Here is a 26,486-nt window from a genome sequence, read left to right on the forward strand (position 1 = left end):
TGCCGCTACCCATGTCTGCACAAGGTGAAACGCCCACAAGACAGGACACCACACGACAAGTTTAAGGTGGGGAGGGGAATCCCCGATGGATTCGAACACGTCCCTCATTGTGTCAGGTTACTGATCTCAAAACCACCGTGCACTGTAATGTGACGAACCAGGTTGTCAGCTTGTTTGTTACGCAATGATGCAAATGTTCGGAATCGAAGAAATCAAAGGCTCTAACTTGGAGGACTGATAGGACTGCGGAAGTTAATGTAAGATATGACCTTCATCTGCCTTCTGATCGCTGCGGTGCGGGGCTGTAGTCAGACCATGGAAATCATCGACCCATTCTGATCTATAAGTATAGGTCAGAATAAGACAATGCCGGTGAAATGAATCCCCGCCATATCTATGGATTCAAGTTAAGAAAAAAAACTCAACTTGTTGTTGAACCACACACACGCGCAAGTAGTGTAAAACCGTCTTAAAAATTGCACGAACAACAAATGTTGGCGCCTAGAATTAGAATTGCTGATATTAAACGACCCGGATCTTAGCTGTGTATAAGGTTTCTGCCAAGGAAACCCCATGTACTAGGTATCACTGAGGCAAGGCAGAAACGGATGTCACATGAGCGAGCATGTCATATCATTTGTGTGTGTATGCGTGTTGTGTGTGTGTGTGTGTGTGTGTGTGTGTGTGTGTGTGTGTGTGTGTGTGCGTCGTGTGTGTATGTGTGTGTGTGTGTGTGTTGTGTGTGCATGCGTGCGTGCGTGCGTGCGTGCGTGCGCGTGTATGTACATGAGCGTGGACGTGTTTGACGTAGGTACGACGAGTAATTCATGTATTGTTCTGTATGTTATCTTGATATTCATACTAATGCGTATATAAATGCCTAGTAAGTACTACCAACTATGCAAAACAATGTAATTAACATATTATGCGTATATATACATTGCATTTATAATACACTGCTACTTCGTTGCACAGATTTCGCTACCGACTAGCACTAGCAGAACTTTCTGACATAGCTGCAATAAAACCTAGAATTCGTGTCAACAGAGGTTTAAGGAAATGAATAAACTCTCGCGTGGCATATATTGTTGGCATCACGTAGAATTCGTGTCAACAGAGTTTAAGGAAAAGGAATAACTCTCGCGTGGCAATATTGTTGGCATCACGTAGAATTCGTGTCAACAGAGGTTAAGAAAGAAATAACTCGCGTGGCATATATTGTTAGCATCATGTCGAATTCGTGTCAACAGAGTTTAAGGAAAAGGAATAACTCTCGCGTGGCATATATTGTTGGCATCACGTCGAATTCGTGTCAACAGAGTTTAAGGAAAAGGAATAACTCTCGCGTGGCATATATTGTTGGCATCACGTCGAATTCGTGTCAACAGAGTTTAAGAAAAGGAATAACTCTCACGTGGCATATATTGTTGGCATCACGTAGAATTCGTGTTAACAGTGTTTAAGTAAAAGAATAACTCTCGCGTGGCATATATTGTTGGCATCACGTCGAATTCGTTGTCAACAGAGTTTAAGGAAAAGGAATAACTCTCACGTGGCATATATTGTTGGCATCACGTAGAAGGTGTCAACAGAGTTTAGGAAAAGGAATAACTCTCGCGTGGCATATATTGTTGGCATCACGTAGAATTCGTGTCAACAGAGTTTAAGGAAAAGGAATAACTCTCGCGTGAGTTATATATTGTTGGCATCACGTAGAATTCGTGTCAACAGAGTTTAAGGAAAAGGAATAACTCTCGCGTGGCATATATTGTTGGCATCACGTCGAATTCGTGTCAACAGAGTTTAAGGAAAAGGAATAACTCTCGCGTGGCATATATTGTTGGCATCACGTAGAATTCGTGTCAACAGAGTTTAAGTAAAAGGAATAACTCTCGCGTGGCATATATTGTTGGCATCACGTAGAATTCGTGTCAACAGAGTTTAAGCAAAAAAGTGATATAACTCTCGCGTGAGTTATATTTCTGGCATCACGTGAGAGCGATGGAGCGCGGAATGGAGGTTACCTGTCTGACTAGAGTCGCTACAGCAATGCGCGTAATCAGTGAAGCGTGGTGTGTGCAGAACAGTAGACGATGGCGGACGGTCGGCCACTGCAAGAGCGCTAGAACGTGAGTACATATATTACGCAACAAATTTCTAGCAATGACTGTCTACGATTATCCAGTTATATGAATAGTATACCGGCTAGCTTCGCCTTATATATTAGGCAAAAATCATCACGGCATACACTGAATAGGAAGCATTTAGCAGAGGTAGTACGTTGCACATACCAATAACAGATCGTGTGTTATGCAATATATTTACTTCCCATTTGAATAAGTGTGTGATATTCAGTACGGACAAGAACCCGTGTCTAACAGTCATTCAGATAGCGCTAGTGAATACGCTGCGGGTGCATGTGTACACGCGGCGCATGCGTGCGTGTGCGTGCGCGCGCCGTGTGTGAAGATGAGTTGTACGTGTGTGTGTGTGTGTGGTGTGGTGTTGTGTGTGTGTGGTTGTGTGGTGTGTGTGTGTGTGTTGTGTGGTGTGTGTGTGTGTGTGTGTGTGTGTGTGTGTGTGTGTGTGTGTGTGTGTGTGTGTGTGTGTGTGTGTGTGGTGTGTGTGTGTGTGTGGTGTGGTGTGTGGTGTGTGTGTGTGTGTGTGTGTGCTGTGTGTGTGCTGTGTGTGTGCTGTGTGTGTGTGTGCTGTGTGTGTGCGGTGTGTGTGGTGTGTGGTGTGTGTGTGTGTGTGTGTGTGTGTGTGTGTGTGTGTGTGTGTGTGTGTGTGTGGATGTCTTCAAAAGGTCATGTGATCAATAATAGAGCGCAGTTGGACGTCACCGGATTCTTCGATTCCATAATAGAGTACACCCATGGGTTACCCTCTGAAATTTGTTCTCGGAGTATTGCACATATATGTAGATTTAGTCTCTCTCTGTCACGTGTTTGCTTACACTTACCATCGCAAAATCTGCGTGATTTGCTAACAGTTCACTCATCGTCGTCCCCAGCAAAATGAAAATTCGGCAAGGCAGTTTGTAATTGCACGTACCACGTATATAACGGCCTGAAGCCAGTCGGTGTTGAAGGAACCGCCACTATGAGGGTTGGTGGTTAGTACGGTGTCTGTAGAAGTGGTGATGTCTCCGATGTAGAATACGTTACAGCTCGCATGCTACAGACAGCTCCAGATAATAGGTGTGTGATGGTGTGCCTTGGTGTGTGTGATGTGTGAGTGTGTGTGTGTGTGTGTGTGTGTGTGTGTGTGTGTGTGTGTGTGTGTGTGTGTGTGTGCGTGTGTGGTGTATGTATAATGTACGTCATTGCGTGCATGGGGTTATGTGGGTGAGTGCGCGATTACTAGGTGTAAAGACGAATGCGCAGTCAATCATGTGTAGACATGTAGTCTTGCAAATCTGTAGTGATCTGAAAGAGAGTCGAATATAAAGTATGCAGATATAATACTGTCAGATAGATTGTCATAATAGCACAAGCCACCAGGGCCGTAGCTAGCAGGGAGGCAGGGGGGAGGGGGGCAGCTGCCCCCGCCAAAAAAAATGGCGAGGAAGACTAACCAGAACCCAGACAAGACTAATGGGAACAGAAAATACTCGCTTAACCGTTTGGGGAGTTTCAGGTATGTAACCTACCTGAAATGGCTGGAAATGGCATTTCAGAGCGTCTACATTAAAAAATTTCCTGGGTGGGCATGCCCCCATACCCCCCTCGAAGCGAGCGCCTCCGACGCTCGTTCATCTTGTCCCCCCCCATACATTAATTCCTAGCTACGGCCCTGGCCAGTCTTCTCGATTTATAGGTTGCCCTCGTCTCGATGCGAGATTTATAAGCAATTGCATACTATTACACTGCAGATAATAGCAAAAAAGTGACCTACGTTGTTAGTTATTATTCATTTTACGGTTTGCACACGTTTAAACTACTTTCCGCTTTCATCATTAAGTGATTTGTATCTCTTGTTATCAAACGGTGCTGCGGCTCGATGAACTGGCGAATTGAAATTGTCGTGAAACAAAAAAGAAGAATTATGGGCCTTGTTACTCTTAGAAGTTCGCCAGTAAATTCGGAAAATGTGATAGTGTGATAGATGATAAAGTGTCAAAGATAATGTGACGTAGATAAATATATTGTCATCGGAGCTGTCGTCGCGGGTGTTGGCGGGCTTTGTTAACTCTTCTTGAAACCGTGTCACGCATTCTTACTGTCCGCAAGCGGACTCAATTACCCCCCCCCCGCCACACTACCTTTTCCTGACGTTAAAGTCTCTTATGAGCCAGGCAGACTGCGATTTCGCAAATCGTAGTACGAAAATCGCTCGCGGGTGCGCTTCCAAATAGTACATACAGTCCGCGCATTTTCACCGCGAGCATGATCAGTGCTCATTCTAACCGCTCAACAATGGTGAAACGGAACCAAGGCCACCGTACGGAACCAAGGCTAGCATGGGAATTTAGAGCCTTATTCACTAGCTAACGTCGCTCATACATATCTCCATGTAAATCGACTCGGCTCGTCGAAATCGGCGAAATCGGCTCGTCAGCGCGTCTGCCAAAACGGGCTAAATAGAGTAAGACAATGCTATAGAAACGACGAAGAATAAAAGTGCTACGGCGCAAATGAACGAATTGTACCCTGCATTATATCCATACGACTACCCAACGCAGAATTTAATTTTTTACAATGCTATATTACCATGAAACACTTGCAATGCAACGTCGAAGACCCGGAGTAAAACGCACAAGACTAAGAATACAACGTATGAGACATAGAATAAGGCGCGTAAGGCCTAAATTGTAGCGTATATAGGACATAGAAACGCAACGCATAGGAGGTGTAGTACAACGTAGGAGAAGCAATAGTAACTGTCTGTCGTAGCAGAGATCGAAAGCGCGACCTCGTTCCCACCGTGTGCATTCGAGCGTACCTAACTCTGCGAGCATCTAGTTGCGGCAGGGTCCATCGCCGCCTGTTCCACCTCGTATCAGCATGGCCCAGTAAGGATGTCGGCGTAATCACACGCACTAGTCCGTTACGAGTCCATGGTTAGAGTGTCTGTAAAACTCCGCGTCTCTTGCAAATGTGGCCACACTCGAAACTGATCCTTTCAACACCTATAAGTAGCAATCGTCTCGCCGTATACGCTACAGTTCGTGTGTTTTACTGAAGAATTTGATTGCTATCACAGGAGGCTGTATTCGGGGAGCGGACAAGACTCGGGAATATGTTGGCATGCGTTAATTCTATGATTCGTAAGTGTGTATAACTTCAGGGAGTCTATAATAGGTAATATAATTCTATAATTCTATAATTCTATAGGTTCTATAATTCTCTGTAGTGCATGTGTACAACCAGGTTGCAAGGTGGCGCTAGTAGTGCAATCATTTCACTTTTAGAGTAGAGTGGCACCTCCCCCTATAACCTAAACTCGATCCCGGATAACATTCACGCTATATGGCGTCTTTATTTGCCAATGGCTGGTAATAATTGTGATCGTAACTGGTGGAAAAATGTTACATTGTAATAACCATGATAGAGCAAACCACGTAGGTCATAATCCGATAATTGTTACACTAGTCGAGTATTATTTTCATCGTGGTAGGAGGACGAAAAATTACACTCATGTGTAATTTCTCTCGTTAAAAGCATGTGAAACTACCAAGGCAACGTCTAACGATCGAGGTGTCTGTTATTTTTTTCGTGTACGCGATTATCACAAAGCAATTGAACTGATGGGTTACGGGCTCGAGGCATACGCGCGCATATCACATCCTTACTATAAAGAGGCTAATCTTGTGTGTGTTTGTTTGACCTCGCTTTTCTCCGTGATGTTTCACTCAATCGCGGTAACTGAAGATATATTCAGAATCACCACGTCTTGCAAATGGTTCTGGCTGAGACAAAAATTTAAAACAGTTAAAAAGAAAAAAAAAGTGTATTAAGTCAAAATTCTATCATCACGTACGTCGGAATTATTGCGCGTTACCATATACCATATACTATATACTATATACTTTATACTATAAACTATTTGCTATATACTATGTACTATGTGCTAAATATGTGCATACCAAATATATCGCTGTGTGACATATGAGGACCGTTTGCATTACGAATAGTGATTTTCGTGAAAACCGCTTATGTATTTAATTGCAGAATTGCTTTTAATCCAGAACATGTTGACTAATAATACAGAAAAACTTTTCCTGCCACATAGACGGGCGGATTTAACGCTTACTCATTAAATACAATAAATATATTACGAGAAAATAAACCCCTAGCCGTTTATAGTAAGAAAATCGCAACTATTTGCAATATTTTAAGAGTCTATGATGGCAAAGTATGGGTAATAATTAAAACGAATAGTATTGGACATTTCAGCGAGTGAGCCCTGAGACATCTTTGGCAAACTTCGAGTCAGACAAGGTAGCAGGACAAAGCGTCCGTTTAATATACTCACAATGAATAGGCGCACGATCATTTCTGTATAAATTATAATTTCAGGAACCATAATAATGTGTATGTTAGTATGTTGAGTATATTCCAGTTGCTGTGCATGTGGTTACTTACACTTTAAGATTATGCGAAAACCACATACATAAACGCAATTGTGCAGTTGCTATTATAGAACAAGATAGAACCCACCAGAAGATTTTCAATTGCAAGTTCAACATTTCTTGGGCTGATTTCACTAAAAGACGTTTATAGAATGTTGCCATTTACAAGGATAAGCTCATTGCAGGTGCGCAGACACTAATATATCTACGGATATTTTCGATTTGTGACAACGAAAAGATACATATAGTTTCAAGTATTGCCATGTCGTTCTCATTCACAAATATAAAGAACAATTCTTATAATGCAATTTTATCATGGAAATTGGACTTTCAGTCTGCTTCGCCATGCACAACCCTACGCCTATTTGTACAATAATAAATGTAATGTACACAAAATTAACCACCTATTTATAATTCTATACATTACATATTATATACGATGACTTACCTGGAATATCACGACACACACTCTCTCCCACACACACCGGGGTTGCAACCTGCGACGAGATATGGTAGCGCGGATAACGTCGGTTTGAACGCAGCGGCAGTATTGTCACACCGTCTAGCAGCGGGTCATGCCAGCGCTGCCGCTACCCATGTCTGCACAAGAGTGAAACGCCCACAAGACAGGACACACACGACAAGTTTAAGGTGGGGAGGGGAATCCCCGATGGATTCGAACACGTCCCTCATTGTGTCAGGTTACTGATCTCAAAACCACCGTGCACTGTAATGTGACGAACCAGGTTGTCAGCTTGTTTGTTACGCAATGATGCAAATGTTCGGAATCGAAGAAATCAATAGGCTCTAACTTGGAGGACTGATAGGACTGCGGAAGTTAATGTAAGATATGACCTTCATCTGCCTTCTGATCGCTGCGGTGCGGGGCTGTAGTCAGACCATGGAAATCATCGACCCATCTGATCTATAAGTATAGGTCTAGAATAAGACAATGCCGGTGAAATGAATCCCCGCCATATCTATTGGATTCAAGTTAAGAAAAAAAACTCGACTTGTTGTTGAACCACACACACGCGCAAGTAGTGTAAAACCGTCTTAAAAATTGCACGAACAACAAATGTTGGCGCCTAGAATTAGAATTGCTGATATTAAACGACCCGGATCTAGCTGTGTATAAGGTTTCTGCCAAGGAAACCCCATGTACTAGGTATCACTGAGGCAAGGCAGAAACGGATGTCACATGAGCGAGCATGTCATATCATTGTGTGTGTATGCGTGTGTGTGTGTGTGTGTGTGTGTGTGCTGTCGGGTGTGGGCTGGTGCTGTGCGAGTGTATGTGGTAATGTGTGTGTGTGTGTGTGTGTGCGTGTGTGTTTCTGGATGCGTGCGTGCGGTGCGTGCGTGCGCGTGTATGTACATGAGCGTGACGTGTTTGACGTAGGTACGACGAGTAATTCATGTATGTTTCTGTATGTTATCTTGATATTCATACTAATGCGTATATAAATGCCTAGTAAGTACTACCAACTATGCAAAACAATGTAATTAACATATTATGCGTATATATTACATTGCATTTATAATACACTGCTACTTTCGTTGCACAGATTTCGCTACCGACTAGCACTAGCAGAACTTTCTGACATAGCTGCAATAAAACCTAGAATTCGTGTCAACAGAGTTTAAGGAAAATGAATAACTCTCGCGTGGCATATATTGTTGGCATCACGTAGAATTCGTGTCAACAGAGTTTAAGGAAAAGGAATAACTCTCGCGTGGCATATATTGTTGGCATCACGTAGAATTCGTGTCAACAGAGTTTAAGGAAAAGAAATAACTCGCGTGGCATATATTGTTAGCATCATGTCGAATTCGTGTCAACAGAGTTTAAGGAAAAGGAATAACTCTCGCGTGGAATATATTGTTGGCATCACGTCGAATTCGTGTCAACAGAGTTTAAGGAAAAGGAATAAAACTCTCGCGTGGCATATATTGTTGGCATCACGTCGAATTCGTGTCAACAGAGTTTAAGGAAAAGGAATAACTCTCACGTGGCATATATTGTTGGCATCACGTAGAATTCGTGTTAACAGTGTTTAAGTAAAAGGAATAACTCTCGCGTGGCATATATTGTTGGCATCACGTCGAATTCGTGTCAACAGAGTTTAAGGAAAAGGAATAACTCTCACGTGGCATATTGTTGGCATCACGTAGAATTGGTGTCAAACAGGAGTTTAGGAAAAAGGAATAACTCTCGCGTGGCATATTATTGTTGGCATCACGTAGAATTCGTGTCAACAGAGTTTAAGGAAAAGAAATAACTCTCGCCGTGAGTTATATATTGTTGGCCATCACGTAGAATTCGTGTGCAACAGAGTTTAAGGAAAAGGAATAACTCTCTCGCGTGGCATATATTGTTGGCATCACGTCGAATTCGTGTCAACAGAGTTTAAGCGAAAAGGAATAACTCTCGCGTGGCATATATTGTTGGCATCACGTAGAATTCGTGTCAACAGAGTTTAAGTAAAAGGAATAACTCTCGCGTGGCAATATATTGTTGGCATCACGTAGAATTCGTGTCAACAGAGTTTAAGAAAAAGTGATTAACTCTCGCGTGAGTTATATTTCTGGCATCACGTGAGAGCGATGGAGGCGCGAATGGAGGTTACCTGTCTGACTAGAGTCGCTACAGCACAATGCGCGTAATCAGTGAAGCGTGGTGTGTGCAGAACAGTAGACCGATGGCGGACGGTCGGCCACTGCAAGAGCGCTAGAACGTGAGTACATAGTATTACGCAACAAATTTCTCATGCAAGACTGTCTACGATTATCCAGTTATATGAATAGTATACCGGCTAGCTTCGCCTTATATATAGGCAAAATCATCACGGCATACACTGAATAGGAACATTTAGCAGAGGTAGCTACGTTGCACATACCAATAACAGATCGTGTGTTTGCAATATATTTACTTCCCATTTGAATAAGTGTGGTGATATTCAGTACGGACAAGAACCGTGTCTAACAGTCATTCAGATAGCGCTAGTGAATACGCTGCGGGTGCATGTGTACACGCGGCGCATGCGTGCGTGTGCGTGCGCGCGCGCGTGTGTGAAGAGATGAAGTTGTAGCGTGTGTGTGTGTGTGTGTGTGTGTGTTGTGTGTGTGTGTGTGTGTGTGTGTGTGTGTGTGTGTGTGTGTATGTGTGTGTGTGTGTGTGTGTGTGTGTGTGTGTGTGTGTGTGGTGTGTGTTGTGGGTGTGTGTGTGTGTGTGTGTGATGTGTTGGTGTGTGGTGTGTGTGTGTGTGTGTGTGTGCTGTGTGTGTTGCTGTGTGTGGGCTGTGTGTGTGTGTGCTGTGTGTGTGGGTGTGTGTGGTGTGTGGTGTGTGTGTGTGTGTTGTGTGTGTGTGTGTGTGTGTGTGTGTGTGTGTGTGTTGTGGATGTCTTCAAAAGGTCATGTGATCAATAATAGAGCGCAGTTGGACGTCACCGGATTCTTCGATTCCATAATAGAGTACAGACCCATGGGTTACCCTCTGAAATTTGTTCTCGGAGTATTGCACATATATGTAGATTTAGTCTCTCTGTCACGTGTTTGCTTACACTTACCATCGCAAAATCTGCGTGATTTGCTAACAGTTCACTCATCGTCGTCCCAGCAAAATGAAAATTCGGCAAGCAGTTTGTAATTGCACGTACCACGTATATAACGGCCTGAAGCCAGTCGGTGTTGAAGGAACCGCCACTATGAGGGTTGGTGGTTAGTACGGTGTCTGTAGAAGTGGTGATGTCTCCGATGTAGAATACGTTACAGCTCGCATGCTACAGACAGCTCCAGATAAATAGTGTGTGTGTGCTTGTGTGTGGTGTTGTGTGTGTGTGTGTGTGTGTGTGTGTGTGGTGTGTGTGTGTGTGTGTGTGTGTGTGTGTGTGTGTGTGTGTGTGTGTGTGTGTGTGTGTGTGTGTGTGTGGTGTGTGTGTAGTGGCGTGTGTGTGTGTGTGTGTGTGTGTGTGTGTGTGGCGTGTGTGGTGTATGTATAAATGTACGTCATTGCGTGCATGGGGTTATGTGGGTGAGTGCGGCAATTACTAGGTGTAAAGACGAATGCGCAGTCAATCATGTGTAGACATGTAGTCTTGCAAATCTGTAGTGATCTGAAAGAGAGTCGAATATAAAGTATGCAGATACTGTCAGATAGAATGTCATAATAGCACAAGCCACCCGTAGCTAGCAGGGGGGCAGGGGGGAGGGGGGCAGCTGCCCCCGCCAAAAAAGTGGCGAGGAAGACTAACCAGAATCCAGACAATTAAGACTAATGGTTAGAAAATACTCGCTTAACCGTTTGGGGAGTTTCAGGTATGTAACCTACCTGAAATGGCTGGAAATGGCATTTCAGAGCGGCTACATTTAAAAATTTCATGGGTGGGCATGCCCCCATACCCCCCTGGAAGCGAGCGCCTCCGACGCTCGTTCATCTTGTCCCCCCCCTACATTAATTCCTAGCTACGGCCCTGGCCAGTCTTCTCGATTTATAGGTTGCCCTCGTCTCGATGCGAGATTTATAAGCAATTGCATACTATTACACTGCAGATAATAGCAAAAAAGTGACCTACGTTGTTAGTTATTATTCATTTTACGGTTTTGCACACGTTTTAAACTACTTCCGCTTTCATCATTAAGTGATTTGTATCTCTTGTTATCAAACGGTGCTGCGGCTCGATGAACTGGCGAATTGAAATTAATTGTCGTGAAACAAAAAAGAAGAATTATGGGCCTTGTTACCCTTAGAAGTTCGCCAGTAAATTCGGAAAATGTGATAGTGTTAGGGTTAGGGTTAGGGTTGGGGTGATAAAGTGATAAAGTGTCAAGATTATTAAGTGTCAAGATTATTAAGTGATAAGATGATAAAGTGTCAAAGATAATGTGACGTAGATAAATATATTGTCATCGGAGCTGTCGTCGCGGGTGTTGGCGGCTTTGTTAACTCTTCTTGAAACCGTGTCACGCATTCTTACTGTCCGCAAGCGGACTCAATTTACCCCCCCCGCCACACTACCTTTTCGTGACGTTAAAGTCTCTTATGAGCCAGGCAGACTGCGATTTCGCAAATCGTAGTACGAAAATCGCTCGCGGGTGCGCTTCCAAATAGTAGCATACAGTCCGCGCATTTTCACCCGCGAGCATGATCAGTGCTCATTCTAACCGGCTCAACAATGGTGAAACGGAACCAAGGCCACCGTACGGAACCAAGGCTAGCATGGGCATTTAGAGCCTTATTAACTAGCTAACGTCGCTCATACATATCTCCATGTAAATCGATCGCGCTCGTCGAAATCGGCTCGTCAGCGGCGTCTGCCAAAACGGCTAAATAGAGTAAGACAATGCTATAGAAACGACGAAGAATAAAAGTGCTACGGCGCAAATGAACGAATTGACCCTGCATTATATCCATACGACTACCCAACGCAGAATTTAATTTTTACAATGGCTATATTACCATGAAACACTTGCAATGCAACGTCGAGACCCGGAGTAAAACGCACAAGACTAAGAATACAACGTATGAGGCATAGAATAAGGCGCCGTAAGGCCTAAATTGTAGCGTATATAGGACATAGAAACGCAACGCATAGGCGGTGTAGTAACAACGTAGGAGAAGCAATAGTAACTGCCTGTCGTAGCAGAGATCGCAAAGCGCGAACTTCGTTCCCGCGTACCGTGGCATTCGAGGCGTACCTAACTCTGCGAGCATCTAGTTGCGGCAGGGTCCATCGCCGCCTGTTCCACCTCGTATCAGCATGGCCCAGTAAGGATGTGGCGCGTAATCACACGCACTAGTCCGTTACGCAGTCCATGTTAGAGTGTCTGTAAAACTCCGCGTCTCTTGCAAATGTGGCCACACTCGAAAGATCCTTTCAACACCTATAAGTAGCAATCGTCTCGCCGTATACGCTACAGTTCGTGTGTTTTACTGAAGCATTTGATTGCTATCACAGGAGGCTGTATTCGGGGAGCGGACAAGACTCCGGGAATATGTTGGCATGCGTTAATTCTATGATTCGTAAAGTGTGTATAACTTCAGGGAGTCTATAATAGGTAATATAATTCTATAATTCTATAATTCTATAGGTTCTATAATTCTCTGTAGTGCATGTGTACAACCAGGTTGCAAGGTGGCGCTAGTAGTGCAATCATTTCACTTTTAGAGTAGAGTGGCACCTCGCCCTATAAACCTATAACTAACGTACCCGCGATAACACTTCACGCTATCATGGCGCTCTTTATTTGCGTCAATGGGCTGGTAATAATTCTGTGGATCGTAACTCAAAAGGTACCGATGATACAAGCATTGCGTGGCACAGCTTTGCTGTAGATCCTGGAGCGCTGCGCGCGGCGATGAAGCAGCCCAGTTCCGCGCGGATATCGTCGCACGCGAACGCCGCTGGGATGTTGTTAATTATGAGGCGTGCCCGCAGCTGGAGAGCGTCGCAAGATTACGAGGCGCCACGACGTCACGTCTCCACAGGCGGCAGCGGCATGTTTCTGTCGTTTTTATGAAGATGACAAGTGCATTATATCTTAGACGATATTTGTAGGAATTGGAGATTATAAGAACCCGGTAACAAAAATTGTGGTCCACAGTCCATTCCTCCAGACTTACTGATCAAAAAGATTCAGAATTTAATATCAACCAAAACACGAACTACAATGGTTCCATAACATTCACAAACAAAGAAAGATAGAGAATTGACATACCGGCAGGCATACCAACGTATTAAAAAAACCATGGCACCAAAATATTCAATACCTAGGGGATTTAATTACATGAATAGAAGGTCTATAACGCACTATGGATGTAGAGTCGCCCTCTACAGGGTTCATTGATGAGGGAAATGATTATCGTGGGCAGAAGAGCAACATCCATGGAAAATCATACATAGAAGCAAGAGTAAAAATATTACGAATGCACAGTTGTGAACCGTCCTTCCTAATAACAGCTGAAAGATGACTAACTTAACTAAGGAAGAAGTAAAAAAATGTTGGAGGATTTCCAAAAGGAAGTGCCTGGCGCAAAATTAATAATCACGCAGAGAAAACCTGCCCGAAAGGCATTGAAAAGAGATGAAACGTCCAAGGAACAAAAGATACGGAGAAATCAGCAAAAAATAACATATATTATTTCTATACGTAGAATTGTGGTAAATACATATAAAACGCCATTATTTATTAAAAATCTCCCATATTTACTTATAAATACATCCATTCAGAGGAGATGGCGCTGTGCATGTAACATTAATCCTCGGATATTGCCTCGAACCACTGATACTCTACTATACTAACTGGATAGCGCTCTTAGCCCAGTCCACCTCGAAACGTTGAATGTTGACCGCACCGCGCCACCTGCTCGCCATGCTTGCCAACCACTCCTCAAAGGCCTGAATCTGCGGTCTGGGGTGCGGGCGGGGGCGGCCCACAACAGTTTCCGCAAATGGAGAGAGAGATAAGAAAATGCGGACTTATTCTATATTCCAAATTAAGCATGATAAAAATACCTTTCTGACCAACTATTAAGAGAATTATATAAATATGGATATGTATAATATCTATGATTATATACAGCTACGAATGAAAGAGAAATAATCGATATACTTACTAACTAGATATATACATATCCATGAGCTTTATGATCTCTTAAAGGTATTGATCAAAGTTTTTTTTCATGCCTAATTTGAATAAATAGAGATAAAGTCGCATTTTCTTACATTTTTATTTGAAATGTGTGGCGGCAGCAGACCGGCAAGATCAGCTTTAAGGAGTGGTTGGGCAAATGGCGCGCCGGTGGCGCGGTGGCGTCACATTGTGATAGGGCTAAGAGCTATCCAGTTAAGTATAAGTAGAGATCAGTGCTCGCGAACATTAATTGTGGTGTGTTTTCATTGATGTGTGGTTTTAATGAATGCGACGCACTCGCTTCACGGTGGAGGGACGTTCGACAGCAAGTAAAAATGCAAGGAACATTTTGCGCTGTGATCGACAATACAGTAGGGCCGGGGGCCGGCAATTTCATTATTGCTTACAAAAAGAAAACGGCTGGGCTGCCCGGAAAGGCAACCGGCTCACGTCGGTGACAGACCCCATTCATGCCCATCCAAACGAAGACAGGCGGGCTTATTGCTTATTACGTGAGATGCTAAAATGCAAGCAATAAGTACGTAGACTTAGTCCGCGCCGCTTTAGAACGGCGTGTTATCTTCGTTTTTGTGCCATAACTCTATCGTAGGAAACCGTTCTAGCGCCTAGCAAATGCCCTAGTTCCGTGAGATCGGCGAATCACGTGCCGCAATAGGGTATTCATAGCTGGAAGGAGAAGTATTAAGGGGGCGCGTAGACTGTGATTGGAAGACACAAAGTGTCAATCCCGCGAGGCCGCCTACGGGCATCATGGCCGGCGTTAAGCGTCTAGTGGAAAATGTGTAGCATTGTAAGTAAACGCATGATAGAGCAAACGCCGTAGGCATAATCACAATTAATCTGTTACACTAGTCCGAGTATTTATTTTCAATGCGTGGTGAGGAGGACGAAAAATTACAGCGCATGTGTAATTTTTTCTCGTTACAAAGCATGTGAATACTAAACCAAGGCAACGTCTAACGAGGTGTCTGTTATTGTTTTTCGTGTACGCGATTAATCACAAAGCCAATTGAACTGATGGTTACGGAGGCATACGCGCAGCAATATCCACATCCTTACACAGTACTATAAAGGAGGCTAAATCTGGGTGCTGTGTTTTGTTTGACCTCGCTTTCTCCGTGAATTTTTCACTTCAACGCGGTAACTGAACGATAATTCAAGAATTACCACGTCTGGCAGATTGGTTCTGGGGCTGAGACAAAAATTTAAGAACAGTTAAAAAGTAAAAAAAGTGTATTAAGTCAAAATTCTATCATCACGTACTTCGGAATCTATGCGCTATCTCGACGGCCGCCCGTAGCGTAAGTCGGGTAGCAGCTCGGATTTCATTAACCACGAGATTCCGGGTCGAATGAGATCTCAGCTGGGGAAAAAAATTTTCTTCGATTTTTATAATCTTTTATGTATGTACTCGCCACTTCAGATTCATTTCTAAATTAAAAAAAGAAAGATTTACGTAGATTCATGTACAAAGGGAGAATTAAAAAGTTAAAAATTGGAAAAAATACTTTACTATTTTTTTTACTATTATTATTATTTACTACTATTATTATTTATTATTATTTTTATTTTTATATTATTTATTATTATTTTTTATTGTTTGGGATGGGATGGCATGGGTGGCATGGGGTGGCATGGGATGGGAGCCCGGATGGGATGAGATGGGATAGGATGAGATGGCATGGGATGGCATGGGATGGCATGGGATGGCATGGGATGGCATGGGATGGCATGGGATGGGATATGGGAGAGGATGCGGTGCGATGGGATGGGATGGCATGGGATGGCATGGGATGGCATGGGATGGCATGGGATGGCATGGGATGGCATGGCATGACATGGCATGGCATGGCATGGCATGACATGCGATGGATGGATGGATGGATGGCTGGCTGGCTGGCTGGATGGATGGATGGATGGATGCATGCATGGATAGATACACACATAGAGAGATAGATAGATAGATAGATAGATAGATAGATAGATAGATAGATAGATAGATAGATTGCGGTATTTTCCATCTATAGTAGAGATGGAGCTTCCAGTCCCCTGTCCTTTCGGCTCAAATGAAATGTTGTAGAAGAGCCACTTGTTGGATGTACTGTACCCACAGCTTACCGGTCCTGCTCAGACTTGAAGTATGTTCAAAGAGTTGTGAAATGATCTGGCTCAACTGCTTCACACACTCCTCCTCTGCTAGGTCGGTGGCAGCTTGATCATTGTCAAGAAGGGCCTCGTAGAGGTGTCTGAGTTGGGCTTTGTCAACACTATCCAATGTGCCTGGTGCATCTATCAAGACACTTATGAGAGCAGCTAAAGTGAGGATGTGAGCATGTACGGCGCGGGAAAAAGGCGCGTCAAAGTATTAAAAAATGGCGGCCATTTTGGATTAGGGGACTTAGGCATCACTTGAAACCTCACAAAAAGTACCTAAGTAGATTCCTTGGGCATTAAAACACATAATTAGGCATTTAATTCATGTTTCTAGCTCGACTGGAGCCAGAGTTATGGGGAAAACCCTAAATGGCGGCAATTTTTGACGCCATCTTGGATTCTGGAAAACGCACAAAGGGGATTTCTGGGGACTTCTAGTATGCTATTCTACACATTTTTCTGAACCTATCCTGAAAAATTCAGCTTGTTTTGAAAAATGTCCGGGTTTGGCCATATTTGAGCTAATGCTCTTGGACTATGGTATTAAAGTCTGCTAGTGTATATAATAGTGACAAGAACAAAACGCACGCGTCGAATTCCAAATCAAGTACATCTTACAGTGCATATGTTGTTTGCATAAAGCTAACTGATTTCAACCTGCTACAGCCAATCGCCTTTTCGCATCTATATTGACGCGAGGCCAATAAATATTACGTCAATTATGTAAATCATGAGGTAGAGCAAACGATCGTGAACATTTCAGGTTGAAACAACGCGGGAATGAACCAGGTTACTTGACAGCCGCAAGCCGGACACAGATTTCGTCTATGAGGAATTACAATTCACCGACGGGCAGTGACGGCCTTCTAACTGAATACTTATAACCGTTTCCGCTATGAGTCCAAGGAGCTTGTGCGCCAATACGAAGCGCAATCAAAACATATTGAAGATTTCTGTCTTCGCGCTCATCCTGCTAATACTGCTGCAGTATTACGTCATGACCACCACGGAACATCGGCTGAGGGTGCTGGCAATCGGACTACGTAATGGAAACAGCTTAGCAAACTTGAACGCGACTGCCGGAACTGGCAGCAAAAGCAGTCGCCTGAAGACGCCGCCATTTTCTGTTCTCCGTGAAAATGGTTCGTCAGTCGGCACAACGCTTCCCTTATGCCCTGTTGTCTCACCTGAGTTAAGTAAGTATTTACATTTGTTATCGCATATTATAAATTGATACGAATGTTGATAAACTAAGATCTTTCTTTATCATCATCTTCCTTTCGTCTTCTTTTCCTCTTCATTGTTTTTTCCGTCATAATTGTGAGATATTACCCCCCTGTTGCCATAATTCGGCCCCTCCCACCTGGCATCCATTGGGCAACGATTGATCTATTAATGAATAATGAATTTTCCAAACCAACAGTTGGCCCCATTCACGTGATAAAGAGAGGCCCGGCGCCGTGGAATTGGCTGGAGAGAAATCTACTAGTAGAGAAAGGTGGCCGGTACAAACCGGAAGGCTGCACGTCACGCCATCGTGTGGCCATCATTGTACCATACAGGGACCGGGATGATCATCTGCGGCTATTCCTTCAAAATATGCATCCTTTTCTGATGAGGCAGCAATTAGATTACGGAATTTACATAGTCGAACAGGTTAGGTGTTTTCCGTTTACCTACTTTTAGTGTGAATCTCAACACGTTATGTGATTTATCTTTAGATTGCGTGAATGTTTTCTATTCGGGAGTACGTTTTTTAGATTTAGACAATTAAATTTGATTTAAAAAGTATTAATTTTAAACGTATTGTTTAGCAGCATCAGCAGCAGTTGTGAAATCACTGTTTTTGTACTATGAGATAGCACTGACAAGAGATTAACATCAGGAAGAACGGTCGGACTTAATTCATGAGAGAGGATTGTGTCGGGCTAGAGTAGCGTCACAGAGGTCACTGACGTCATCGGTACGTCATTGGAACTGATAACAAGATTGCAATTGTTAATGCAGTTTATTTTTAGGCTGGACGAACTGCGTTTAACCGAGCAAAACTCTTCAACATCGGCTATGCAGAGTCAATAAAAGATTATGACTGGCAGTGCTTTATCTTTCACGACGTGGATTTGGTTCCGGAAGATGATAGAAACATATACTCATGTCCAGACCATCCGCGACATCTATCGGTGGCTATCGATAAGTTTCGTTATAGGTAAGCACAATATTTTTTTTTAGGGCAATCATTTTATTTGTAGTTATTATAAGCTCATAAACTTTCCACAGAGATTAATTAAGTCGTCTTAGTGTATCGGAATTGCAGGCACCATGCAGTTGTCTAACAACAAGCGCCAATCAGATTTTGGTCGGGATGTCCGGTTTCTCAAAAGGATCCGATTAACCCACGATTCATTGAACAGGGGGCGAGATACGTATTGCGGCTAAATTAGTCGCGAAAATGTTCTACCTCGTGTTATAGCAAATACCATAGTATCAACTACTACATAGCCGCACTCGATATCCTGCTACAGCAGGGATCGTTACAGTTTTGCCACTGTCGTAGGGATATCAGCAATCCGGATAAAAAATGTAATCGGGATCGGGATATTCGGACGCCGTGCAACGATAGCTGATAGCGATGCCCGCTACGCAATGCAGTTTACCTTCGAATTGTATCAGTTTGCGTAATCTATGCATCCCGAATACAAAGGGTACCACGCGGTCTTGCCTCCGGCGAATTACACAACCACCAATGGTATGTACTAGCACTAACGGGTTGTCATTTTCTTTTCAGTCTGCCGTATGACGACATATTCGGCGGAGCGAGCGCGATCAGTCGAGAAATGTTTGAGAAAGTGAACGGATTCTCGAACGTATTTTTTGGCTGGGGTGGCGAAGATGACGACATGTCTACAAGGTGTGCAAAGTGTCGGTGGGGGAGGGGGCGTGGTTTAATAGCCGCCATTCACAAAACACTAGCGGCTGCTTTAATGCAACGCACGCCGATATGACCGTTTGTTCCATTTTCACACATTATACTGCTGACATTTATAAACTGGTTGAGCTCTTATGGCAAGCCGGCGGTGCTTTTGAACATGTATCTCACGCGTATCTCATGAATAGCCGTATGGAATTAATGTATAAAGCGTTCTAGATATTGTAAACGATTATAGGATTTCGAAGTTTTACGCACGTTATTGTGTGACACATATTAAAATCTATCGTGGAATCTGATCGTATGCATCTACTTGTAATGTAGGGCGTCTTGAATCACAAAAGCGAGTACGTAGTTACTGTTAACACTACGTCAAGAGAAGGACTATATATAGACTACGCTACAACGATGAATAGATTAATTAAAATTATACATTAATTTATACGTAGGCTTGAAATACACATTCAGATAACTAATTACACGACACTATAACAACAAATTTGATTAAATAAACTATATCGGTCTATCAGGCGACAATGCCAGGAAATCAGCTAGCATATCAGGTGTGGTGTTGCTTTCATGCAAAGTAGGTATAGTTCTAGAAAACGGCAGAGAACCCGTATGACCAGCGTATGTCAGCGATAGCCATTCCCTTGTTAAATACGTTGCTTTCAGCTTTGACAGAAGGCAATGCACGTCTAACCAAGAGCCCATAATACTATTGACCCTTATAGTGCGACACTATAACCATGCACGAGGCCCACATAACTAATGGATAGACGCATAAATTAATAAGAATATTGATTAAACTAGTCAAGTGAGGCTGCTGAAACTTTTCCGCTCTGATGGTGGTTTATTTCAGATTGCGAAAGCACAACTTGATTATAACGAGATATCCTGAACGGTTTGCAAGATATAGAATGCTATCCCACAAAGCAGCTGTGAAGAATAGAGAAAGGTACGCACAGAAACGCATTTGATTCCAACCATTCATGTCTTCTTTGTCTGTTCACCTGTTTGTTGAAACGTTAATTCATCCAATCATCAATCCGTCTGTCCGTCCGCCTGTGCGTCATTCATTTATTCATTCATTCATTTATTCATTTATTTATTCATTCATTCATTCATTCATTCATTCATTCATTCAATCATTCAATCATTCAATCAATCAATCAATCAATCAATCAATCAATCAATCAATCAATCAAGCAAACAAGCAAGCAATCAATCAAGCAAGCAATCAATTAATCAATCAATCAATCAATTAATCAATCAATCAACCGGTCATTCACTCAATCTTTTTTAATTCATTCATTTATACATGCATTCATTCATTCATTTAATTAATTAATTAATTAATCAAATAATTAATTAATTATTCAATAAATAAATAAATAGGCCCTTAAATATATTAATTAACCAACCAACCAACCAATCACTGCATCAATTAACAAATTAATTGAGTGATCGATTGATCGATTAACCAGTCAACAAGTCAATCAATCCCAATCAATTAATTAATTAAATAAATTAATAAATAATAAATTAATAAATATATCAAGCTGTAGTTAATCAGTCGATAAACATTGAAGTGATATTGGCGATAGGATGATATATGTTTGTTTTGATATGTTAATATTTTATGCGTGTTTGTGTGAGTGTTGCTATCACTTAGTGGTTAAACTTTTTACCTATATCTACTCTGAATTGATGACAAAATTGTCTCCCAGTCGTTCTCACTGGTCTTTATTTGCAGACACAGCATTCTAACGCAAAACCTGAACCACTCTCACAAGGATGGAATAAATTCCCTAGACTATAAGCTAAAGACGAAGGAGCAACGTCCTCTATACACGCGGGTCTTAGCCGACGTGATTTCCACGAAGGTTGAAGATGACACCCGCTGGAAAGACAACCCCCGACTGCTGCAGCTTGTGAAGGAGATAGGCAGCGTTGATCTTGCACGAGCGTACTTGTCATCGTCCTAGCACACCGAGCAAGCAGACCATGTGCACATAGTCGAAAGCCATACGACATTGCTTTCTATGAGTAGCAACCACATGTATTATGTATATACACTGAGAGATAGGATTTACTGCTGAGATCGGTTACTCAATGCACCTAAATGCAACTGTAGCTTCCCACAGTAATAAACCGGTGCAAGACACCAAATGTGCCTTAACCTCTAGGAAGCAGAGCCGAATCCTTAACAAATCTTGTATATTATTTATATTTTTATAATAATGATAGATTTGTATATTCTATTGCCGTTTACTACTGTGTGTACTATACCACGTTTAGCAGCTCAGTACTGGGTGCTACATCCTGAATATGCAGCAACTACTGACTTATAAGTACAGACTGCTAAATTTGATTAAACATGAAATTAGTCCGGGCCAGGCCTTGTCCAGACGCGCGCTGCATCGCAGCGCACAGACACAAAATATTCAACAGGGCTAAGTTAACGCAGGTAGACTCACCTTGGCGTATTACGTCACGCAGCAGGCAGCAATGACGGTTAAACAACAGCACCGCCGAGGGCATCATTAGGATATATACTGTATTGTTTTAATAGTAGAATAAAAAGAATATTAACAGGTGACCTAATACTCAGCAGAAGCTGCAACCGGCGCATAATCGAATCTGGGTATCCCATTATAATCCAATTGAGCCATTTTATCAGCAATAGAAATGTAAACATACACATTCTAGATAGCTCCTCTGGCCAAGTTGTAATTAGATTCTAACGAAGTAAAGATAACAAACAAAATTGCAGGCACAATGTCACACGCTACTGTACCGTTATGTGACTCATAGAAAAGTATGCGCATGCGTATATCGAAACTTAGCTCGCGCCTGCCGCCTGGCCCCGGATTGCGTACACACACAATTTAGAACGGGATAACTTAGCTCGCACGCTTCGCAGCGGGGCTGCCCACCCCTATTCGCAGGAATAAATTATTCCGGATTAGCGCGCATTTAGCCCGGGATAGCGTGTATATAATGAAACAATTTAGCCCGACCCTGGCCCAGACTAGTTTTAGTTTAATATATCATCAGGAGTGGATAATAGAGATCTCTACTATCCACTCCTGATATCATCAAATAAGTAGCCTGTACAGGGTATTACCATAGACTAAGAATAAACGATACGTGACGCGTAATCTCGCCAACACTTAAGTCTGGTACTGGATATGCATTACCGCCAGCTGGCGCTAGGTGCGTTTTCCTGGTGAAACTGTAATTGGTAATGATGGAAGTGACACAAACATCAGTCATTGTCTATAACTGTGAATGTTTTAATGTTGGCAATGATGTTTCGACAAATTCAACAAAAATTAAGAGCCTTAGCTAGAAAATAAATATAATTTGAACAAAAAGAGAGAGAGAGTGTGTGTGTGCGTGTGCGTGCGTGCGTGCGTGCGTGCGTGCGTGCGCGCGCATGGGGGTGTGTTTGTGTGTGTGTGTCAAGAGCTAATATAATAAGATATTATTAGCTCTCTTGATGTATATTCATATATATAAATATATGTGTTCCAGATACGGACACGAAAACTGCTGAATTTCTGTTAAACTACTTTCTCTTTATTCTTGCGAAACACGTCCGTCTACGTTAACAGCTCAATCCGAGTCGCCAAAATAACAGGTGTGCGCTACCGTCCCGTGAACCTCCGCTCACGTGACTCACTAGTTTCGCTTGTAGCTGGCTGTCTACGGTCGCGCTGTGCAGCACGGTAATTACGGTGCACTTAACATAACTTATTGCGAGACACAATCCGTAACAATATGTATAATGTACATGTATATATCAAGAGCTAATAGAGTATTAATAGCTTTTGATGTACATGTATTTATATGACATAAAAATTATAAATATCACTATTTTATTATACCTTATTACTATAACTAATGCTGTACCTGTATATCGCATGTAGGCCCCTACATGTCCAAATTTGAATGAATAGGCTATAAATGAATAAAAACATAAAAACCAGGCTTTCTCCCTGTTTTTTTACTTCTAATATAATCGCAAGCTATAGTTCTTAAGTTTTATTCAGTTTTTCTAAAAATCTTTCTGAATAAAACTTTCATAATTAAACTGGTTTCATAATCATTACTGATATCAAAGCAACCGTAATTGTTAGCAATTAGAGTTCCAGCAGGAGAACGCACCTAACACAAGGTGGCACCACTAGACCGCACGGTAACGCAAAAATCACCGAAGTGTCGTGTCTTGTTGTTCTAATTAGTCTATGATATGTACTTACTACTGAATCCGTCATCATGTATGTTTCCAACCCGACACACACGTAGACGTGCGTAAGCGTGCGGGTGCGCGCGTGCGTTTTGAGCGTGCGTGCGTGCGTGCTTGTCTGCATTATTAGATCGCTAACTAATTCAGTTAGTGAGTGACGGCTATGGATAAAACGCGGTCGTCTCGATTCTAAACGGAAATTAGTACATACGTCAAAAATTACTAGAGATATTTCATTTCTCAGAATTTATACCTACGAGTGTAGCTGTCATTAGTACGTCAATGACTCGCTAAATTGCTATGTGCCCCAGTCAGTAATTCTGGAGATTATGTCACGCGATTACACCTAGTCGCCTATTTTCCCCGAGTGATCTTATTTGCGCTGCGAGCACGTTGTTTGTTCTGTATCCGACAACCGTAGATAACTAAAATGAGAATTGCGTCTTGAGTATAATATCCTGCCCGCAGACACAAGTTTATGTAAAGCTTATAGTAAAACTAGCAAGGGATATCCAGCATGACATAGCGGGACATGCAGACACTGATGGACAAAATTAATATTCATGGCATGGCATTGTGAACTATATCTCGGATGCGTCCGCTGAGCTGTAGTAGTATAGTAAAACTGCAAGGAAATGCCATCACGTTGCATCAGCATACGAAGGTTGTGTTGTTTTTATTTACTATACACGCAAAATATGCCACAATACAGGTGAATTACGTATGCGCTACAAATTAAGTGATCATGGACATATAGACAATACCACCAATTTCTTTTGATCAGGTATAAACGTAAATATATTCAAACCATCTTACTTGAAGACAAGTGGTAGAGCCGGATGGATAAATGATCTACGTAAATGCGTCTCACACCTACCATAGATGATTTTATCGTTACGTATAATGTTCTGGCGTTTATGAGAATTTTTCTAAGACATTGTATAGGAAAAGCGTCATCATAAAATGGTTGCACAATACGAGTTTTTTGATTGATAGGTATTTCAAACTCGTGCATTGAAGTACGACGAAGCATGAAACTTGACATGATATGCTGAAAATATTAATATGTGACGCATGCACATTGCCGTAGACGTGGTTGTGGTTACATGTGCTAGTTTTAAATGCCTGAGATTTTCAACTTTCTAATAATAAAGATGATTATTGATAGAACCGGTTAACCAATACGACTAGTGTGTAATGATTATAATTTTCATTTGAGACGGACATACGTATTAACTCAAATATCAGCCTAACATATTTTGATGCGAATATAATCTACTCTATACCCTCCCCGCGTATGTGTACATATCAAGAGCGTATTAAGTATACTTAATACGCTCTTGTACATATGCACATATATGTACACACACACACACACACACACACACCCACACACACACACACACACACACACACACACACATACAACACACACACACTCGCGCGCGCGCAAGCACGCACAGCACGCACGCACGGACGCCGCCACACACAGCGGCCGCCCGCCGCCCGCACGCTCGCACGCACGCACGCACGCACGCACGCCACACCACGCACGCCGCACGCACGCACACACACACATTATATATATATATATATATACCCTCTTAACTATTTATTCCTTACGCGTATAAAAACACGAGTACTCTGTTGCAAAATATTTGGAATAGTATATGTTTAGCTACCAAGGGCACTCACTTTAAAAATGTGTCTGTAGAATAGTTGTCATTGACCACCCAAAAATTGACGAAATATAATATTACTATCACTGCCGCCAACGTTATGCGATGACAACTTTCATCACACCGATTTCTGCAAAAATTTTACAGCAGGTTTCTACTTCACAAATTGAGCATCAGTGTCAATTTTAGCTCGGTGATGTGCATTATTATCATTAATTCCGATGATGTCGACAACGTCAATACTGTATTGTACAGCAGCATTGTCGTCGCACTACAAGACAGTGCTTTTGAGTTAAGCCGTTGGTTGGCTAGTCAGTTGCATAGACAGCTCTTTCACATTCTCCAGTGCATGGCTTAATGTGACCCTAACCGAATCAAGGGTAGTTAGAATAATTGCAATTCACATTGGAAGGAGATCGCTACTTCGTTCTGTGTATAACAAGAAATTACTGCCATTACCACTTTAGAGTACCCTGTTGCTGCTAGTGGCTGGCCATTTGCTATATTTTGCACCAGCTAACCTGTGTGGCAACACCCGTGTGATGTGTGGCCGTGTACGGTACTCTGCGTATGTGCACCATTAGGAGATGTATGTGTAGCATATAGTGAGGGTGGTTGATAGCTCTGTTGACCTATAGGTGTCTGGGAGCCCACGTTGTCCTATAGGTGTCTGGTAGCCTTGTTGTCCTCTCGGTGTCTGGTAACCCTGTTGACCTATAGGTGTCTGGTAACCTTGTTGTCCTATAGGTGTCTGGTAGCCCTGGTGTCCTATAGGTGTCTGGTAGCCCTGTTGACCTTGGTAGCCATGTTGTCCTATAGGTGTCTGGCGACCCTGTTGACCTTGGTAGCCATGTTGTCCTATAGGTGTCTGGTAACCCTGTTGACCTATAGGTGTCTGGTAACCCTGTTGTCCTATAGGTGTCTTGTAGCCCTTTTGACCTTGGTAGCCATGTTGTCCTATAGGTGTCTGGTAACCCTGTTGACCTACAGGTGTCTGGTAACCCTGTTGACCTTGGTAGCCATGTTGTCCTATAGGTGTCTGGTAACCCTGTTGACCTATAGGTGTCTGGTAACCCTGTTGACCTTGGTAGCCATTTCCTATAGGTGTCTGGTAACCCTGTTGACCTTGTTGATCTACTCTGGGATCTGGGAAGCTAGACGGTGATTGCCTGCCTCGAGCATTATACGACGCGCGGTCATAACCACGGCCATCGGGATAAGCAGTTGTTGTCGATAGATCACCA

General features: G+C 42.6%; 2 protein-coding genes across 8 annotated transcripts; one reads left to right on the forward strand and one right to left on the reverse strand.

Annotated features, from left to right (window-relative positions):
* The first annotated feature begins 2,069 nt into the window (after window positions 1–2,069).
* Window positions 2,070–21,752, forward strand: LOC106820726 (beta-1,4-N-acetylgalactosaminyltransferase bre-4-like). 7 transcript variants are annotated; one of them, XM_014825242.1, is made up of 9 exons: window positions 2,070–2,129; window positions 5,206–5,269; window positions 16,717–16,819; window positions 17,146–17,578; window positions 17,806–18,038; window positions 18,401–18,588; window positions 19,168–19,290; window positions 20,171–20,266; window positions 21,065–21,752. In XM_014825242.1, exons 4-9 carry the CDS (start codon window positions 17,278–17,280, stop codon window positions 21,294–21,296), a joined length of 1,173 nt encoding a protein of 390 aa, XP_014680728.1. In that variant the 5' UTR covers window positions 2,070–2,129; window positions 5,206–5,269; window positions 16,717–16,819; window positions 17,146–17,277; the 3' UTR covers window positions 21,297–21,752. The 7 variants fall into 7 exon arrangements, with proteins under 7 accessions (XP_014680728.1, XP_014680730.1, XP_014680729.1 ...); XM_014825244.1 differs by lacking the exon at window positions 16,717–16,819 and having other exon boundaries at window positions 5,206–5,303; XM_014825243.1 differs by lacking the exon at window positions 16,717–16,819.
* Window positions 21,753–25,090: 3,338 nt separating this feature from the next.
* LOC106820709 (collagen alpha-1(XVII) chain-like) lies at window positions 25,091–26,485 on the reverse strand (the record flags this gene model as incomplete). The annotated part of the gene is made up of 1 exon (XM_014825216.1): window positions 25,091–26,485. A coding segment is annotated over one exon (663 nt), but the record flags the coding sequence as incomplete, so codon positions are not given.
* Between the last annotated feature and the right edge of the window lies 1 nt (window position 26,486).

Source organism: Priapulus caudatus, unplaced genomic scaffold (genome assembly GCF_000485595.1).
Source record: "Priapulus caudatus unplaced genomic scaffold, Priapulus_caudatus-5.0.1 Scaffold44, whole genome shotgun sequence".
NCBI classification, from domain to species: domain Eukaryota; kingdom Metazoa; phylum Priapulida; class Priapulimorpha; order Priapulimorphida; family Priapulidae; genus Priapulus; species Priapulus caudatus.

Bases quoted from the DNA above. Each gene is read 5' to 3' on its own strand.
- LOC106820726 (XM_014825244.1), top strand. From the start codon at position 17,278: ATGAGTCCAAGGAGCTTGTGCGCCAATACGAAGCGCAATCAAAACATA. The intron at 18,589-19,167 runs GTAAGCACAATA...TTTTCTTTTCAG, and splicing joins ATCGATAAGTTTCGTTATAG to TCTGCCGTATGACGACATAT. The intron at 20,267-21,064 runs GTACGCACAGAA...CTTTATTTGCAG, and splicing joins GCTGTGAAGAATAGAGAAAG to ACACAGCATTCTAACGCAAA.